This window comes from Dermacentor andersoni, chromosome 11 (assembly GCF_023375885.2).
Source record: "Dermacentor andersoni chromosome 11, qqDerAnde1_hic_scaffold, whole genome shotgun sequence".
NCBI classification, from domain to species: domain Eukaryota; kingdom Metazoa; phylum Arthropoda; class Arachnida; order Ixodida; family Ixodidae; genus Dermacentor; species Dermacentor andersoni.
This window is the reverse complement of record NC_092824.1, coordinates 122,845,970-122,865,836: the sequence shown is the minus strand read 5'-3', so window position 1 is coordinate 122,865,836 and position 19,867 is coordinate 122,845,970. Positions and strand designations below refer to the sequence as shown.

The window sequence follows — 19,867 nt, the reverse complement described above, 5'->3', positions numbered from 1 at the left end:
CCATGTACTTCCCATAAACCTGAACTATGCCTGAACATCGCCCCCGAGGGCTCCGTGATTGCTGCGCATGCGTGAGCTGAGAGAAAGTGAGAAAGGAGAACAACTCTTTTTCCGCAGGATGTGACGTCACATTGTTGCTTGTTCTTACTTTTTTGAAAGAGCTACTCTCGAACGTAGATTAGCCATTGCCGTCGTGTCGGCTGCAAGACGTTCCGCGCGCGCTTGGCGCGCTTTTGTGCGTGTCGAAAGCGTATATAACGTGCGCGATATTCGTGCGAGCGCAGTTTGACTTGAGCAATCGTGCGTTTGGACTCCGTGACATTTGCTTTCGTCATATGCGAGTTAGGGGCTTGCCGACAGGTAAACCGCCGCTGTACTTAGGTGAATACCTTGTTTTTCGTGGTACTGAAATAAATAGCGCTTCGCTGCCATGGTGACTTCAATCGAGTGCGGTAATTGCTGCGCATTACGAGCGATTTAATTGCACAGTACGTGCTGCATTATCGGTGCAGATAGAGAAAACTTATCCTGTGAGCCTTACTTCCGTCAGTCAGTCGGTTAGATGTTTCGCTCTTATCCAGTGCACGTTTCTTGATATCCACTAACGATCTGCTTCAAATATCGATGAAGTGTCTATTGATCGTGCAGATGTTTTTTTCTTATTTTATTTTTTATTCACACAACTGGCGATGGGCAGCAGCGTACGGCCGTGAGTTTTCCTTTCGAGCAAACCTTTTCAAATTGAAGTTTTCGCTCATGTTCGCGAGATAGCAAATTTAAGTGTTACGCCCGCTGCTGTATTTTTCGATTCCATGTGACCTAGATTTAAGCTGCCTCAGGTTGTATTAACGCGCGCAGAGGCTTTTAGAAAAATAGTTGTCACCTGATGAATCAATGCAGTGTACCAGTTCTTTTGGAATGGTGCTATTTGTGAAATTGATTATATTTCCCCTAGTCATGCTCAACTACTTGCTGGTCAGATGCTTGAACTTCCGGAGAAGTATTTGCAAAGTTTCCTTTCCAACTCACCATTGTAACCGACGCTTGGAAGTATGAGTGGTATTTGCCCCTGCAACACTGCCATGAGTTGAAGTTCAAATTGTGCCCACCGACTGTCTATCCGTGTGCCACTAGAAAGTAAAGAACTCATTTCTCAATTGTCGCAACATTTCTTTTTCATTCCATCTTCAAGAAATTTGTTTACTTCTTTTCCTGGTCATTGTGAACTTGCACACATTGAAGTTTTGTGTAGTTTGGCAAAAGCATTGCATAGTGGGCCTGTAGGTTTTTTTTTTTTTTGTATTTAGCGCATTGCCCTTCTGACTGGACAAGTTAAGTAACTGCATTACAAATATTTCACTTCCTTGGAATGTCTGTTCCATGTGCCTCGTAACAGTACATGGTTGAATTTGGCACATGCACCTTCATATGACCAAGTGTAGGTTTGTATTGCAATGGAAATAAGAACATGAGTGCTTCTTCAATTGTCTTCATCACATTGCTGATGCCTTCAATGTGTGAAAATGGCTTGTAACAATATTGCTGTGTTTCATGTGAGGATATGGAATAGAATAACTTTCTTCTTTTATGCTGAAGGTATTCACCCCTTTTGCCTGTTGGGCTTCAAATCTTGTAGAAAATGGTGTGAGCAGCCTGGGGTGCGCCTGAAGAGCAATGCTAGTTTGTGCATGATCATATTGTTGCTGCTGGGAAGATGACATATCTTAGGCACATTTTTTTCATACAATTAACACAAATGTTTTCATCTTTCCCCTTGTGGCTCAATCGTATTAGACCTGTTCGTTTTTCAGTTACTTTGTTGTTTATTTTTGTTACATGTCAGTATTATGTACTATCAAGTTAGTGGGAATATAAAGTTATTTGATGTTGTATTCATGGGGAATCCTAGCCGATCCCTCGTCATGGGTATGTGCTATATGTCACAGGCAACAGTCATTCTAGTCTCTCTTCTTGTGGTAAAAGTATCCCAAAGCCTATTTTGTATGCTTGCAGATGAGTTGAGATTTACACATCAATGCCAGCTCACAAAGCATCTAATACGGCAATCAGCCAGCCACCTCCGCAGATGGAGAATTCTGCAGTTTCCAATCATACTGTTTCTGTTGTCCTTGGCAGAGATGTTGATTGTACACAGAGGGAATATATTGTAGGACAATAAAAATAACTTGTCATGACAAGGGCCATATATGGTAGAAATTATAGTAGACTATGACCAGCATTAGCGCAAGCCCTGCGGTATCTAAAAAATGAATAAAGTGCTGATTTTCATATGCTATAGCTGCTGTGTGCATTAAGCTCAAAACTCCCTTCTTGGCAACATCACCCAGGAATGCCCACTCCAAACGCTCTGTCACATGCACTTTGACAGCATCTGCTTTGACCTACCTAATTGCATATCAGTAAGGATGGGTCTAGTTCACTAAAGCCTGACAATGCTGCATTCGAATGGAACCAAACTGTTCTCGAAATGTTCTTGAAACGAGTCAAGCAGGTTTTTGAGAACTTTTAATCTGGCAAAATGACAAAATGAAAGTTATTTGAAATAAGTAATGCAATGCTGATGAGGTTTGGGCATGCATTTCAAGGTGCTTGGCCTTCATTATCTCTAATAATAGTGAACCTGCCAAATTGGCAAGGATCTTGAATGAATTCTTCACTAGGCCCAACTATTTTGTTGCTGCCCTATATTGTCTCTATAGGAAGAGTGCACAACAAAAATCTTGTGGCTTCCTGTTATCATAACACCCTATAACTTCCTTAGATGTAGGGCCATTTGATATTCACCAATAAATACTTACACAGGATTTAGATGCCTTTAAGGATGTGTCCGTCATGCTTACATGTAAAGGAGCACCGACATTAAACTTTTGGACTGAATTTTTTTATATTAATCTGGTTCCAAATGGCAGCTTTTATGACCACACCATGCCACTGAAAGCTGCATGTGCTTTAAGCGATTCTTAATGTGTGCTAAGACTTGATTCACTAAATAAATTTTCTTATGACTCTTCTCAAACATCTAAATTAAAATTAATTTAATTCTAGTGTTCTATAAGTCACAACCACGATACGATTACGAGGCATGCCATAGTTGCGGACTCCGGCTTAACTTTAATCGCCTGAGGTTTTTAACATGCACCCACTCCGCAGTGTGCACCAAGACAGAAAGACCAATGTTGCACTGCATAGTGGTTCTAACATGCTCAGTTTTCAATGATCTAATAATGGCATGGCTTACTCATGAACAACTGCAGCATGCATCATTTGTTTGTGGCCTACCATGCAATGTTGTCACCAGATTATGGGGCCACACTGCCTTTGGCACATGTTTAACTGTTTGCGTTAAGGATATATTTGTTGCGCATAGAAGGAATTTGAAGTTTTGTAGTGTAGTCAACTGGATGACAGCTACACACGCATAAGAAAAAAATTGTGCCAGGACTACTTAAACTGTGCAGTGTTTGAGTTTGATCAATTCTTGCGATTTTACACATTTCGGATGACTGCAAGTCATTCATTACAGTTATACCAGCTTTTGTACTTTTTAGACATGCTGTTTGCCCCGGTTTTATACAGTGATCATAGATAGCCACACCACACCATGTTAGTAGAATTCAGAATTTTAGTAAAATGGGGTTGCTCCATGTTGAGGTGCACCAGCATGTCATAGTAAGTGGAAGCCAGAAGCAGCAGCATTTTAAGGTATTGTGCCGCACCATGTAAAGTCAAATTATTGTGCCCCCCTCCACTCTCGCTGGCAAAACCTGCTGGTGAAGTATTGTGAGCAAGCTTTCGAGGTACGCTGCGCTCTTTCCAAAACAGCGTCCGAGGCAGCCATCTATTTTGCCTACAGGACGAGAAGTCCCTGGCCAGGAGTGCATTGAACATACGGAAATAGCTGTCAATTGTGCTGCTGAACTTCTAGAGATTTATAGTTTTGACCTCAGGTTGCAGAACACAGCAATGCTATAGCAAGCAGTGTGGTGAAAGCTGTTTCAGGGCTCTACCACGGCATAGCCAGCACTGCATGCACATACTATACACAAGCATGAGGTTTTAGCAGCAATACTTAACAGTAAATTGTATTTGTACAACTTCACTCTGTCTAACACTGCCAGGCTTTAAAATACATGAGAAGAGGTCACTGTCTTTCATTTGATGTGTTTATACAAAAAAAGTGTGTGCATGGAAGGGGTTAAGGTTCCTTTGTCAAGCGAAAATGCTTCCTGGCATGATAAAGTGAAGCCTTGTGCATTTCAGTCTGCAGTTGCTCACTGCACTTTTAAAAGCGCAATCAGCACAGAGAGCACAGGAAAACACACAAGCAATAGTTCAGCAATTTATTTGAAACAAATGCAACTTTGTTTTACAGAAAGACCACATTCCAAAAAAGCAACCACATGCTATGCAGACAATACAGCCAACTTATGTTAATTGTAGAGATGTTAACATGCCCTGCCTTTATATGTGGAAATGTTTCAAGTCTCAAAGTGTGCCCCTACTTTGTAGCTTGTCCTTGGAACAATGGATGATTCAAACAAATGCTAAATTTAGCACCATTGCCACACTGATAGAAGAAAGCTACATATTAAAATGGCAACTTCTTCGAGAACAGAAAAGGGTGTACAGTAAACTTCCAATAATCTGACTCCGGTTCATTTAATTTTTTCAGTTAATTCGATCCTGGCCGACGCCCATGCATTTCTATGGGATCAAACATTAATTATTTCGATCTTAAAACTGGCATTCGCCGGATAATGCGAACTTGCCCAGACCCCCAATAATGACCCCGTTTAGTGGCAGCGTATGCCTCAGTAGAGCTTAGGGGACAGTGAATGCGTTACACAAATGCCATCTCCTCTCTGAAATGCCTATTTTTGACCCACCCGAGAAAGATTTTCAAGCAGTAACGGTAGCTGACAATGTCCGATTGTGGTACTTATCCGATTCTAACGAACACTTTTTGTTTTCAAAGGACATTGAGACGAAAATTGCCTAGCTGTGCAATCGATTGCGAAACTAAAACCATGGTTGTAGCATTCATATGCTTTACCGCATATCATGGCTGTAATACGGCGAAGCTGGCTTTAGAAAATCAGCTGCCATTCTAAAAAATTAGGTACGCGTAGGTTTCTACTTTGGTTTGGAGTTAAGTCATTTCTACTTTAGTTTTATACTGTGGACAAATAGAAATTTGATGCACGCTCGTTTCAGAGGCGTGTTACTCAAGCACGTATTGCCAAATGAATCAACGGTGCTTCAGCAGGTTTTTGCATCTTAATTCGACCCGTCAGTCTCGTGAGGGTAGAATTAATGGACGCTGACTGTATAAATTGCGTGATGAAGCACCAAGAAAGTTACCTTGCTCAGGTAGTGAAAAAGCATGGAAAAAGTGCTTCACACAACATCCACCAATGTTCTGTTGCAGTTGCAAAAGCTGCCTCCCTTATCTGGAACAGAATAAATTCCTTTCCAAGGCAAAATCAAACAGAAAGAGAAGTCATCAAGGCATTCCACATCCATCTTATTCAGTCTTTACAGTGTTGCTACATCACCATTTGCTTAGCCTTCTATGCCAAAAAAGGTTGTCAAAAATAAAATGTCGCCCATCAGAATAGTGTATTTTGTTTTGACTTTACCCATCGCCGATTCCACGTCTTCATAGAAGCTTTCGACTTCCTGGTCATCATGACTGGATGTAGGGGCGTAGACCTGTACAACCTTCATTTTGTACCTCTTATTTAGTTTCACAACAAGACCTGCCACCCTCTCGTTAATGCTATACAATTCCTGTATGTTACCAGCTATATCCTTATTAAACAGGAATCCGACTCCTAGTTTTCGTCTCTCCGCTAAGCCCTGGTGGCACAGGATGTGCCCGCTTTTTAGCACTGTATATGCGTCATTTGTCCACCCAACCTCACTGAGCTCTATTATATCCTATTTAATGCCCGCTAATTCCTCCAATAGCACTGTTAGACTCTCCTTACTAGAAAACGTTCTAGCACTAAACATTGCCAGGTTCAGATTCCAATGGCGGCCTGTCCGGATCCAGAGATTCTTAGCACCCTCTGCTGCGTCACAGGTCTGACCACTGCAATGGTCAGTTGCTTTGTAGCTAAAGTCCCTCAATAATTTCAAAGTATCGACAGGCTTTGATCCAGCCAACGACGCCAGTGATAGGCTGAACGGTGACATGTGACCTTGCTCCGCCCCTTTGCCGCCATGAAAGTTCCTGCGCGCCGGGCGAAGTGCGCGCGTTTCGCCTGTTGTGCTATACAGTGCTGCGATAATTTCGTTCCGGGAGGGCCGAAATGCGTTGTTGCTGTGCGGTTGGGTGCCGAAACCGGTCGAAGGATGGCAAGAAGTTATTTTGCATCCTGCGCGGCAACCAGAACCTAACCAGAAGAAAAGTATGGTTGTATAGAATTTAACGGAAGGACTTTGAACCGCCGCTAACTGCACGACTATGCGAGGCAAGTAACGTAGAGCGATACAAAGGTGCGATAGAAAGTATACACGTGCGTGTGTCGAGCTGTGATAGTATTTCACTCGCGTGCATGAATGTTGATGGCCGAAGTTTGTGGTGAATATTTATTTTAGTTCGTTATGAGCCCGCTGAATAGCTCAGTATGACCTAGGATGCGAAGGACCGAAATGCTTTGTTGCTGTGCGGGTGGGTGCCGAGATCAGACGGAGGACGGCAAGAAGTTATTTTGCATCCCTTGCGGCAAACAAACCCTAACCAGAAGATAAATGTGGTCGCATAGAATTGGACGGAAAGACTGAACCGTCGGTAACTGCACGACTATGCTAGTAACATACAGCGACACGAAGGTGAGAGAGAAACTATACATGTGTGTGTGCAGAGCTGCGGTAGTATTTCATTTGCGCGCATGAGTGTTGACAGCCGAAGTTTGTGGAGATTATTGATTTTAGTGCATTATGAGCCCGTTGACTTGGCAAGTGCAGCATGACCTAGCATGCAGGTAAATAGTGTGGCAGAAGTGCATTAACTCGCTGACAAATATCCGCATTGCATTACGTGCGCAATTTCAGCAAATTTCAGCAGCGAATTCTACTTTTATACTTTCCTGTGTTTGCGCGTGCGTTATTAACTGCGCTTCACAATATGTCCAAAAAGTCATCCAACTCTGCATATCCTAATCGTATTTGGTGCGTTGCATATGAGAATAAATATATTCCTAAGTGCCTGCATTACTCTGCTTTTGAAAACAATTCTGCATAGCCACTGCTATCGGCCATCAAATAATAAAGTGTAATACATTATATCAAAGTGGATTCCATACAGCTGCGAGCTCGTTCCTTCCAAGTTTCTCTTACACTCGAAGATGTTTCAATAATTGGCAAAGCCATTTTAATGATGAAAAACACACAACTGCAAATTAACACAAGAAAAACGCCAGAACCGATACACAGATCCCCAGCAAAACACAGTACAGTAATAGCTAGGCCAATCCGCGTGCGTTTCGTATAAGGGCCCTCTAATTCTTATGGGGCTTTAGCGGTGCACGGAGGCGAAAAGGCATAAACACAACAATGCGCATCATGATTCAAGTTTACGTGGCGACGTCGCACGGTTCACGAGAACAGTCAACCGCATTCACACATGCACACACACTACGCTCGATATTGGTGTGCCGCGAGATTAGATCGCTCTGGCAGCCCGAACACAATCAAGGAGACTCACTGACACGATACCACCGCTTCAGAATGTCACGACAGTTGCACTGCCTCGTAGCATTGAACCGCAAGACACAACAGTCATCATGTAATCGCTACACGACAGACACACTCGGCGTCAAGAAGACTGTTGGCACACTCATTTCCACATACACAAGATGTTTAGTTACCGTGAGGGTCGCACGTTTCAGCAACGTTGTGTCGAAAGTTTTTCGGTCCAAGCGACTGTCAACCTTCTTTTTTACACGAATTCTTTGTTCAAAGTAACCGCTATGTGTACGCAGCACACTTACAAGCAAAATAATTAACAGAGCAAACGGGATTAAGCGCAAGCAATCACCAAGGCTCGCGCGGTGATTGAGCGCAAACGAATGAAATGTAAACATGCGGAATCGACGTTATCAAGCCCTCATTCCGCTCTCTTGAGCGTTTTTCTTTCAGCGCTCATCTGAAATTAAAGGACTAGATTTAGCAGTTCGGGCCATTCTTTCGTTTTTCACCACAGTCAAGCACAGTCAAGTGGGTTTTATTTCCGCGCGTGTGCGGATATTTTTTCACCTCACAAATGGCGCGGCGCCGCAGTTTAGCGTGGGTGCCGTCTGCTACAGGAACTACCTAGGTGGCGCGCGCGGCAGATGTCGCTACCTTGAAAATTATAGAGGGACCTTATTTGTAGCTGCTGGGGACTGAGGGCCGGGGTTTGATTGTTCTATTCATATAGAAGGTTGTGGCCAAGTACTGCACCAAGGTGGCCAATCCTGCTCTGGTGAGGGAGTGCATTACCGGTTCTGGTCACCGGGGTCAGGCCACCAGGCCTGTTTATACAGCTGTATCAACATGTGGATTTTTTTTTATCCACTGGAAAATTGCGTGGCACCGGGATTTGAACCACAGTCCTTTTGCACGCGAGGCGGATGCTCTACGCTATCGCTGCATCGGGGTGCAAGTAGTAAGTAATTATGCAGAAAGCGTTTTATTTACTGTTATTGGAGGATTGGAGTAGATTAGTTCGACCACTCAAGGAGTGGGAATGGTTCAGCTGTCAGAACTCCGACGAGTTAAAAGAACTGGAATCACATAAACCACAACTCTGAAGGAATGAAGTGGGAATAGAATGGAGCGCCCCCACTCTGCAATTCTGCACCATGCCGATATATCCTGTTCTTGGGCAATGCCAGCGCAGCTCTAGAACCACAAAGACGACCGCACTACCAGGGCGAAACACATCGAAGGCCCGTCAGCTGCTGCATGAGCACATGCTGCCAACGAGCAATCCTGCACAACATATACAGTATATACAGTATATATATATATATATATATATATATACACACGCGCGCAGTGCAGACTGGTACCCTAGGTAGGGGCTAGGACTCGCAAAGCTATAGTGTTCTCCACAAATGTAACGAGTACCAGGCCACCGAACTCCTTGTCCTGTGCACGTTGCTGTCTATCTTCATGAGCCTAGATCCTGATGCAACCACTGGTGCCACGCTGCTATTTTCAAAGGCCACCACTAGGTGAAGCGCCAGGGACCGCCCAGGCCAGGGGACATCGGCTTGGTCCGACACACAAACGACAGTAAACTTCGAATTGACAGGACTACGAATTGGATTAGTAAACTCTTAACTAACCGGTACCAATTTGCAACTACTAATTAACTTTCTTCTCCGTGATCGCTAGTAAGATCTGGTGCGCCACAAAGCTCTGTATTGGGACCAATTTTATTCCACCACAAACATGGCTCCACACAATAGTTTTGTTTGAAAACATATGTGAGTGCATATGCTTGTATCGGACAGCGAGAATAATTAAGTCAGTAAGCAATGTCAAATACATGCAATATGGCTTACAAAACAAAAGAAACTGGTCACTATTTAGTAATAGTTTTCCTTTGTGTGAAACAACTTCACCCTTGAAAAGTTCCTCATTCTACAAAGGATTATATAGTGAAATATAGAAATATTTGGATGTATTTGAGCTAGCACATGGCCCAAGGAACTTCTAGTAGCAGCCTGTCTCGATCTCGCAATTCCTGGCACTCCCCAATATACAGCATGCCTGACTGCTGCAGTGGTCAAGTGCTCTGCAGCTGTAGGAAACCGAGGGATAAGGGTTGATTGCACAATTTATGGCATTTCCAAATTTTTAACTTAGTACCATCTCTATACTATGTCGACACTATGCCACTAGACCATTGCTGTGCTGCAGTCATCATAATATTAATTACTCATCGTATACACAAGCTATACAACTGTTTAGGCAAAATTTTAAACTGTGTGAGGAAGACAGGACATGAACTGAAACATAGACGCACACAAAGCACAGGCTTCCAACTGGTTTTATTTCGTGGAAGCAAAGAATATATAAGGTACTTCATATAGCAAAACAAGGAGCAAGGAGCAAAACAAAGAACAAGGAGAATAAATTCCTTACGAAGGCAAACTCAAGAACAGAAAGAGAAGTCATCAAGGCATTCCACATCGCTAAAAGGTATGACAACTACGTTAGCTCACCTTCTTGATCCCTATCAAGGAAAGAAATAGAATTCTTAGATGGGCATATTGGGACTCTACTGCGCTCTTAATGCACAGGTGGCCTTGCTATTTTTCGTCACTGCCTCGTGCACAATTTCTTTGCGAATGTTCTTTGTTTTGCCATTTTGAAGAACCTTATAAACTCTCTGCCTTCACCAAACAAAGCCAGTCGGAAGTCTACACTTTGTGCATGCATCTATGTTTTTGTTCATGTCCTGTCTTCCTCGCAGAGTTTAAAATTTTGCTGAAGCTACGAGCTGACTAGCCCAAAACATGCCTTACTTCAGTGTACAGCTGGGCTTGTTGGTAAAGCTACACAATGCAGCTCAAGTGTGTGTCTGCTCTTCCGTGTTCTCATGATGTGGCTCAGCCTTGAGTGCATGTGTAGTTTCAATACTGGCTACTATATTTTAACGACTAATACAATTTCTATCTTCAACTTCCAGCCAGACAGAGTACTTCATACTACATTCTGAACATTGCTGCAGTGTAGCAGGATTTCTGTCTAATGCATTGGCCTCTACCACCAAATGCCTGAGAAATTAAAGAAAGTTATGTAGATTCCAAGCACAGTGGGGATTCATGTTACAGGAGGCATACTGCAGGTAAATGGCTACATAGTGTTGGTTCGGGTTCTTCCAAACATTGCAGTGTTGACCAATGTGTTTGTGTATGGTGAGTGATTGCATATATGACACAAGCTTTGTGAGGAGAGTACGAATGCAAAGGCATGGTTTCTTTGCCTCTTTCCTAACACTTTGTGGCGGCTGCTGTTTTGACGAGTGGAAAACTTGGCTTATGCAGTATGCGCAAATGGGTTTGAGACTTTTAAGACCAATTTCCTTGAGGCAAAGTTTAGCATGGAGTCAGTTTTGTCACAAGGAAGTTATTCCTATTCACACATGCCTGTTTTGTTTTTTGTTTTTTCATTTAGTTTCAGGTCCACCTAAATTATTGCCGTCATGACAGCCGCCACATATTATATGGTAGCATCAATCTTTGTATTAATCATTCGAGTATTGAAATCTAAAAGTTTGCAGCAGTGTAAAAGGAGAGGAGGACAAGGGAAGAGAGGAGAAATATCACGTTTTAACATTAGTGGGTTGCAGTGTAACAGAAATAGGCAAGCACTAATTGAGCGACAAGACCACTGGACACAGGAAAAGCAGATTTAGCTGAAACACAGCAGCCTGTAAGGAAGAGAGGGAACATTAATTCTTTGTGAAGCTTAGTCTGCATCACTGTTTTATATACCATCGGAGATCATGAACATGCCGGAGGCGAAGCATACTGTAACGGGGATGTTGGGAGTATAGAAAGACTGTATTTGCAATATATATACAAGATGAGGCAGAGTAGTTAAGATGGCTGACCACCAACAGCATGCAGCAGCCAGCGTCCTGCGGCCTTCTTCCTCTCTTTTTTCATCCTTCCGTAACAGGACCCCCGAGTGGTGAAGCACCGTCTCGGCTCATGGTAGGCAAAGAATCGTGAGCAAAGTATGGCTTCAGCCGCGAAACATGCACGATGTCAACAGGCGTCAGACTTGAGGATGCATCAAACTGAAGCGGCGAAATCGCTTAATTTACGTCGTTAACTTGACTTAGGACTTCATAAGGCCCTGTGTAGCGAGAGAGAAGCTTCTGGGAGAGGCCAACCCGACGACATGGTGACCAAAGGAGCATCCAAGCACCTGGTGCGAACTTAACATCGCGATGGCATCGGTTATAACTCTTTTGGTATGTGCTGCGGGGCTAATAAATGAGATCGGGCGACCTGACATGCCCTGTGAGCGCGATCGATGACTTCATGAGCATGGTCAGTTGCAACACGTGGCACAGAAGGGATGATGGTGTCAAAGGGCAAAGTGGGGTTGCAACCATACAAAAGATAAGAGGATGAATATCCTTCAGTGTCACGTCGGGACAAGTTATACACAAACGGCACGTAGGCCAGCGTGGTGTCCCAGTCGCGGTGATCGTTGGAGACCTACATCGACAGCATCTCTGTGATTGTTCGGTTGAGACATTCCATAAGACCGTTTGTTTGTGGGTCGTAGGCGGTGGACAGCTTGTGCTCAGTGGCACAAGAGTGGACGAGGTCGTCGACAACTAGAGACCAGAATGAGCAGCTGCAGTGTGTAATAACTGTCGAGGTGCGCCATGGTGGAGAATGACGTCGCGGAGGAGAAAATCGACGTCTGTTGCACAACTAGTCGGCAACGCCTTTGTTATCGCATAGCGTGTCATGTAATCAGTAGCGACGGCAATGGACTTGTTAGCTATAGTCGTCGTCGGAAAAGTGCCAGGTAAGTCAAGGCCTAAGCGAGAGAACGGTTCACAGGGAACTTCAACTGGATGGAGTCATCCGACAGGTGGTAGGGGAGGTTTCTTCCGGCACTGACACACTTCGCAAGTTGCGACATAACAGTGCACAAAGCAGTAGAGACCTGGCCAGAAGAACCGGCGTTGTACGTGATCGTATGTACGCAAAACTCCAAGGTGTCCCACCGTCGGTGCATCGTGAAGTTGTTCAAGAGCAACAGATCGCAGATGACGAGAAAGGCCAAGGAGCAACTCAGGGCCATCAGCGTTCATATTGCGGTGGTAATGAATGCCGTTGTGCGGCAAGAACATGTGGCATGTGCCGTCAGTGCTGCCGGAGTGATTGCCCTCCGGCAATGATGGACTGTAAGGACTCGTCGCGTTGTTGTTCAGTGCGCATGTCAGTCATGTCAGTGAAAGCCATCACGCAGGTCACCGGATCATGCACAGAAGGATCAAGTGGATCTACGGGGTGACGAGAGGCAGTTAGTGTCCTTGTGGAGGCATCCAGTCTTGTAATTGACAATAAATGAAAATTCCTGGAGCCACAAAGCCCAGCAACCAAGCCGTCCTGTCGGGTCTTGGAGGGAAGACAGCCGGCAGAGTGCGTGGTGGTCTGTAACGACCGAAAATGTACGGCCGTACAAATATGGCCGGAACTTGATGACAGCCCAAACTAAAGTGAAGCACTCCCACTCGGTGATGGGGTAATTTCTCTCGGCAGGTGACAGCAGGTGGCTGGTGTAAGCTATCATGCACTCCGTACCATTCTGTTGTTGATCGAGAACAGCGCCGATGCCATGGCCGCTTACGCCAGTGTGGACTTCAGTCGGTGCAGATGGATCAAAGTGGGCGAGTATGGGAGAGGTGGTCAGAAACCTGATGAGAGCGGCAAACGCATGAGCCTGCTCCGGGCCCCATGAGAATGGCGTGTTCTTCTTTTTGATCTGTCAAAGGCCGAGCAATGTTGGCAAGGTTTTTGATGAAACGATGAAAGTAAGAACACAGGCAGACGAAGCAGCACACATCAGAAGCAGAATGTGGCACAGGGAAACTGCGTATGGCACGAACGTTTTCCGAATCTGGTTGGGCACCGGATGCGTCAATGAGGTGCCCCAACACGGTAATCTGACGGCGCCTAAATTGACACTTCGTGGAGTTGGAGGCCGGCTTTTCAGAAGACTGCAACAATGGCAGTGAGTCGGGTAAGGCAGCTGCCGAACATGGGAGAAAAAAACAGCTTCGTCAAGGTAACAAAGACAGGTGGTCCATTTGTAGCATCGCAGAAGAGAGTCCATCACAAGTTCAAATGTCGCAGGAGCATTGCATAGGCAAAAGGGCATGACTTCGAATTGATATAAGCCATCCAGTGTGATGAAGGCTGTCTTCTCCAACCATTTCATCAACCGAAATCTGCCAGTAGCTGGATTGAAGATCGATGGACAATAAGTATTTAGCTCTGTGCAAGCAGTCCAAGGCATCATTGATGCCTTGGACTGCCATCCATTGATGCATGGTAGTGGATAGACGTCTTTTTGCGTGATCTCATTTCAGTGGCAATAATTGACGAAAGTATGCCAGGCACCATCTTTCTTTTTTCACACGGACGACAGGCGAAGGGTTGGCTGATGGCTCGATGACCCCTTTGCGGGGCGTTTTGCCCACCTCTGATTGGATGACTCGATGTTCAGCATGCAATGCTGTAGGGGTTGAGGACGGACTTCGGGATGAAAAACAAACTTGGGAGTATTTATTTTACATTATATACAGAGAGGTGATAGTCAAGTAACAGTCGTACAGTCATTACGGGCCGGCAGCAACTCGGACGCTGCGGCCCGTGGCAAGAAGTTCGAGAGAGGTGAATCAGGGAATGCTCTGGTCTCTCTGGAATGCTTCTTTTAAACCCTTCGAGGACTGGAAGTCGCGTCATGTTCGGCCAATGGGAGAGCCCGCTCCGATGACGCCACCTTCGGCCAATGGTAGGCACCCGTGCGGTGATATGTCACACCCGGTGGCTCCCCGCGGTCTTGCCTTGCTGTGGTGCAATGCTCTCTTCAAAGGCGGCGAAGGGGGGACGATTGGGCTCCATTGTCCGAGGGCCCCCTGCTCCCGGTGGTACGGCCCCGCTGTGGTGGCAAATGCCTTCTTCAAAGGCGACCGGTGCGACGCTGCCAGGCCTTCCCGGTACATGACAGCCGTTTGGCTTCGGGACTCACGTTACCTGGAACAGTGCCGGGCTATCCCTTCGCTTTTCTGGGAGAGTCAAGCAGTGAATAGCTACCGCGTAGCGTACGAACTTGTTGGCTCGAGCGATCCTCTGGAATGTGCTGCGATTCGATGTGGTCCGGGGGAACTCGAAGCAGGCGCAGGAAACAGCTCCATACCTAACAATGCACAATAGGGACGCTGACAAATAGGATTTGTGTCTCCAGTGTTTATATGGTAGTGAACAACAGATGTTCAGCCTAAAGGCCTGTTGCCGAAATCAAAGATTCCACTGTACGATTCAAGCAGGAGACGTATGTCCCTGGCCTGTGCAGAGGTGAGGTTAAGTGCAGTCATTTTCGCAAAGTCATCCGTTAAGGAATCAGAGCTGGGAGCTGCGATTGGCACTAATAAACCACTCTCAGAATTCAGACTCTCAATATCAAATTCAGAACCACTAGAAACGCTGTCCAAGAACATGCTGGCCGGAATCACTTGAGGGCACAGGCTGAAATTCAGAAGCGGTAAAACAATGTCATTATTAGTATCCGTGACCGGTTCAAAGCACATTGATGATGGGGTGAAGCACATATTCACCATCAGGAACCTGTGGCTGGGTGGTCAAAGTGACGTAAGTAACTGCTTCGGGTGACAGACGCACATCACAAAGCGAGCACAAGTGCGGTGGGGCGGTGCTCAGAGCATCGACGAGTTGAGGCAGTTCTAACTGAAGAACACCGGCCATGCAGTCGAGGAGAGCAGAATGAGTGGATAAAAAGTCAAATCCTAGGATAACGTTGTGAGGGAAGATGTTGCTCACAGCAAAGAGAACAGAAGTAGGGCGGCCAGCTATACTTGCAGTACACATTCCAAGAACCAGCATTCCACCGTCAGCCATATGAAGCACTCGGGCAGCTGCTGGGGTGAGGACCTTCTTTAAACGACTATGCAGGCTAGCACTCATCACAGGTATGTGGGCTCCACTGTCGATGAGTGCTTGGACAGCTATGCTGTCTATTTTAACGCCAATTACACTTCTCCTTGTGTGCATAGACAGAGGATTTTGCTGCAGCATTAGGCAATGCAGCACCACCTCCGAGGGCTGCATTTCTTAGTTTTACGAACGGGTGCAGCCAAACGCCACAGGGGGACGAAAAGCGACGTGGCTGTGGCGAACGCAAAGATGAGCGACATGTTTGCGGTGAACGAGACTGGTGTCGGTGCGGCAATGGTGAGCGACTGTACCACATGTTCCTAGCAGAGTTGGCGCTGTTAGATTCGGCGGTGGGCGAAACATTGCGGGCATTTTCATCAAAACGGCTTAGGTTGGTTGGCACGCGAAGTGTTAAGGGCCACGAGTTGTGACAGTATCAGGTGACATGACCAATGCGGCGGCAGGTGAAACATATCGGCTGCTGGTCGTCCGCAGTTCTCTACTCAGTCAGGTTGCGATAACGCGGAGAGATGCGTCGGGGTGGAGCAAAAATAGTAGAAGGGCGTTTGTTAGCTCTGGGATTGGCAACAGCACAGACTGAACGTAAGCCAATGTTTTCAAGTTCCTGGTGAATGATGGCTTGTAAGAAGGGGACTGAATATGTTGTAGCATCAGGGATAGGCGAACAGAAATGCAGGTGCCATCGCATCCAGTTCACGTCAACGATTCGCACCACATCCTCCGATGGCGACGCATGCTGCTGTGTGGGTTGATCTTCACACGTCGGCGTTGCAGCAGTAGTGGGAAGTCTGGCGACTGGTTGCAAGACGCATCAGCTTTTGGCGTGCTGGAATTGCCGGCACTCTTTAAAGATAACATCAACTGTAGAGCAGCTTTAGCACATGAGCAGATTAAAGGCATCGTCAGCAATGCCCTTAAGCACATGCCCGACCTTCTCAGCTTCTGTCATGTCGCGATCGGGTTTGCTTTACGACAAAGTGCCAGCATTTCCTGGATGTACAAGAGATAGGACTCCGTGGGGGATTGGGCACAGGAGGCCTGTTCCTGTTTTGCGTCAATTTTACGGCCGGCTGGTTTGCCAAACAACTCTGTCAACTTCTCTTTGCATTGGTCCCAGCTGGTGAGCTCCTCTTCGTGGTTTTCATACCACACCTTTGCCGTGCCTCTTAGGTAGAACAACAGGTTAACTAGTACACACGTGGGGTCCCATCTGTTGATTCCACTCACACGTTCGTACATGGCCACCCACTTTTCAACATCGGTGCCATTGGTCCCACAGAAAGTTCCAGGATCCTTGGGTTGCACAACCACAACCTTGGCTATGCCCGATGACAAGGTACACCAAGATGCTACTTTACCCCCAGATGTCACCTCTTATAACATTTCAAGGCAGCGAGACTGAGACTGCACTGTATTCAGCAGCACTGACAACCATGATGTAGAGGATTGACTTTCCCCCTATGTACAACACATCAGCAGAATAAGAACAAGGAAATGCCCCACACAGGTGCATGGCACTAAACTGGACGCACTACCTGCTGTATGCAAAAGAGAATGAGGAAGAATGAGCTTCCCGTTACTCCTGAGCACCTACCTACAGCTGTTTTTATGGGCACAGCATTGAAGCTGCAATGGAGGTAATTCCTAACACCACATGAAATACAAAGCACAATACGTCAACACAGAGAAACCAAAACAACTGCACACACTTCTCACCGAAATAGACACAACACCTGCTTTGTTGCATCTGAGCTGAAACGGGTGAATCCCAAACTCTGTGTCACATAACATCTGAGAGAATTAGCTGCTACGAGAGAACCAATGAGATTAATCTGGCGCGCTATGCATGCATCTTTAGCCTAATGGATAAAGAATTGGGCTGCTGCACTAAGGACCCAGATTAACGACCCACCATCAGGCACATTACTAACTATTATTGAGCCTATCTAACTGGATGTACAAAGAAGCCAGAAGACAGCTCATGATAATGCTTTGCATAAGAGACAACGAAGCTGAACCCACGTTTTCTGCCTTGTGCTTGCAATGCTCTACCAAGTGAGCTTCAACGGCAGTTGTCCCAATGTCAATTTTCTTGGATAGCTGCGCATATGTACTAAGCATAGCCCTGGGAGTGCTAGGCAGCAGCACTCAAAGTTATGATGGCGGATGTGTAGTATCCTTTAAAACACCCACATTACAAAGCACATGATCTTAGAAGCTGGCAACTGGCTAATAAACACTTGTTTTCTACCATGAGGCCCCAAGGCAGCCAAAATCAAAACATTTGTATCTTATGAGCGAGAAAAATCAGGGGAATCATGCAGCTCAATTTTTTGTTTATATAACAAGCGTGTGATGGCAACAGACAATGAAGCAACAGTGACTATATAGAAAAATGGGTTAGAGCTGACGACAATCATTGGCAGCTCACACTATGATGCTTTCTCTACAATTTATTGTCTCAAGACATCTGGCAGCAAATCCTCTGGATTCTTCTTCTACTATGTCATTTGCAACTGAAATTTTAAATGTGTGTAATACTTCATGGCAACTTAGAACACTTAAATGGTTAAGCATCTCCATACCTTAAATTTGTGGACCAGCTTTGTCACCTTTCTAGAACAATAACTCTCTGGTGTCATACATCACTCAAACCAACTAATTCTCACTCAAACCACTACTAATTAAATCTACCTTTAGATGAGCAGTACCTGCATTAGACGCAGCAGCATACCCTTTTAGCAAACGGATATACATACCGCGCTCAGACTGAGCAAACCAAACAAACCAACAGCAACCAGTACTTGTGTCCATTTGTCTTCAACGAGGCAGAGACAGGCCAGGTCTCGATAAACACAACAAATATAAGGTGCAGGCAGAGGAAATAAGCAGAAGCTGTAAAGACAGCAGCAAAGTGAAACAAATTAGACAAGTTTGCACACAGTCGGCGATCTGGGCCGAGGACAATTCACAACGTTACTGCCACAATTAGAAGCAAATGCTCCTCATGCAACAAGAAAAAACACGTTTCAGCTGTAAACAGCACGACTGCGCGGAGTTCGTTGATATTCTAAAAACAGCACAGACAACAATTAAAGCAGACACACTACTTGTGTCATCTGTCTTCTTGCTGTTTATACAATATCGGTCACGGTTGCAAAGCTACGCACATGATCTATGAACGAAAGGAACGGACGTGCATATAAAGCTTGGTGAGCCGATTCATACTAATACACGTTAAATTTTGAAAGTTCCCGTAAAAGCGATACTAGCAGCAGCAGTAAAGTGGGTTCGTTTACGATCACTGCGGGACCTGCGACAACCGTTTCGTGTTCCTTCGAATTTCGAGATCACATCGACCGCAGCTCGAATGCGCAACCGGTTTTTTACGTGTCAGCAAGAGAACGGGTAATTGCACGACACTTACCGTTGCTCCAAGTACGTCGCGGTATCACCAGCAGCTGGGCAACAAATGTCATTAAGCCCTGGCCCACCGCAGTGTCCGCAACTTGAAGCTTCTAAGCATTCGCCAAAAACAAAAAACGGGCCACATCCATACGTATGCGCGCGAACGAGACGCAAGCCATGCCGTCCGAGTTCGAGAGTAGTTATTTCATAAAAGCAAAAAAAACAAACAACAATGTGACGTCACATCCGGCAAAGCTAACTTGTCCTCCTTTCTCACCTTCTCTCAGCTAACGCATGCGCAGCGACTACAGAGCACTCAGGGGCGATGTTCAGGTCTTCCCATAATTCCCATGCTGGGACAACCGCTCCCATTGCAGCTCCCAGGGAAACTCTATGCATATACCGACATTCCCATGACAGCACGGTTATCGCTACTAGATAATCTAATCATAAGAGTTTCCTACCAAAATTACTTTTTCGTAGGAAACTCTATGAATCTAGTAGCGTGCGTCTATGTGTCGTACAAAAATCCCTCACGTGACCTGATCCTAGGTGCCTAGGGACAGGATCGTTTAGGGATCTTTGAGAAGGCGCAATGCTGGCGCCGTGACGCCGTGGCGTGTTCGTCCTCGGCGTGATCGTTCTCTGGACCGCGCGTTGTTCAACACATGTTCAACATTGCGCATGTAATCGTGCGTGCGTTGCCTGTGTGT

General features: G+C 45.6%; 2 protein-coding genes across 3 annotated transcripts in view; one reads left to right on the top strand and one right to left on the bottom strand.

The window, feature by feature from the left end:
* The window catches only part of MED8 (mediator complex subunit 8), a 32,119-nt gene extending 30,458 nt beyond the window's left edge, over window positions 1–1,661 (bottom strand). The window contains exon 1 of the mRNA XM_055075558.2: window positions 1,030–1,661. Within this exon, the coding sequence (XP_054931533.1) occupies window positions 1,030–1,032 (3 nt within the window). The 5' untranslated portion in view covers window positions 1,033–1,661. The remainder of the gene's footprint in view (window positions 1–1,029) is intronic.
* Window positions 1–19,867, top strand: part of CNPYb (FGF signaling regulator protein canopy b) — a 79,484-nt gene that overhangs the window by 44,765 nt on the left and 14,852 nt on the right. The window lies entirely within an intron of this gene.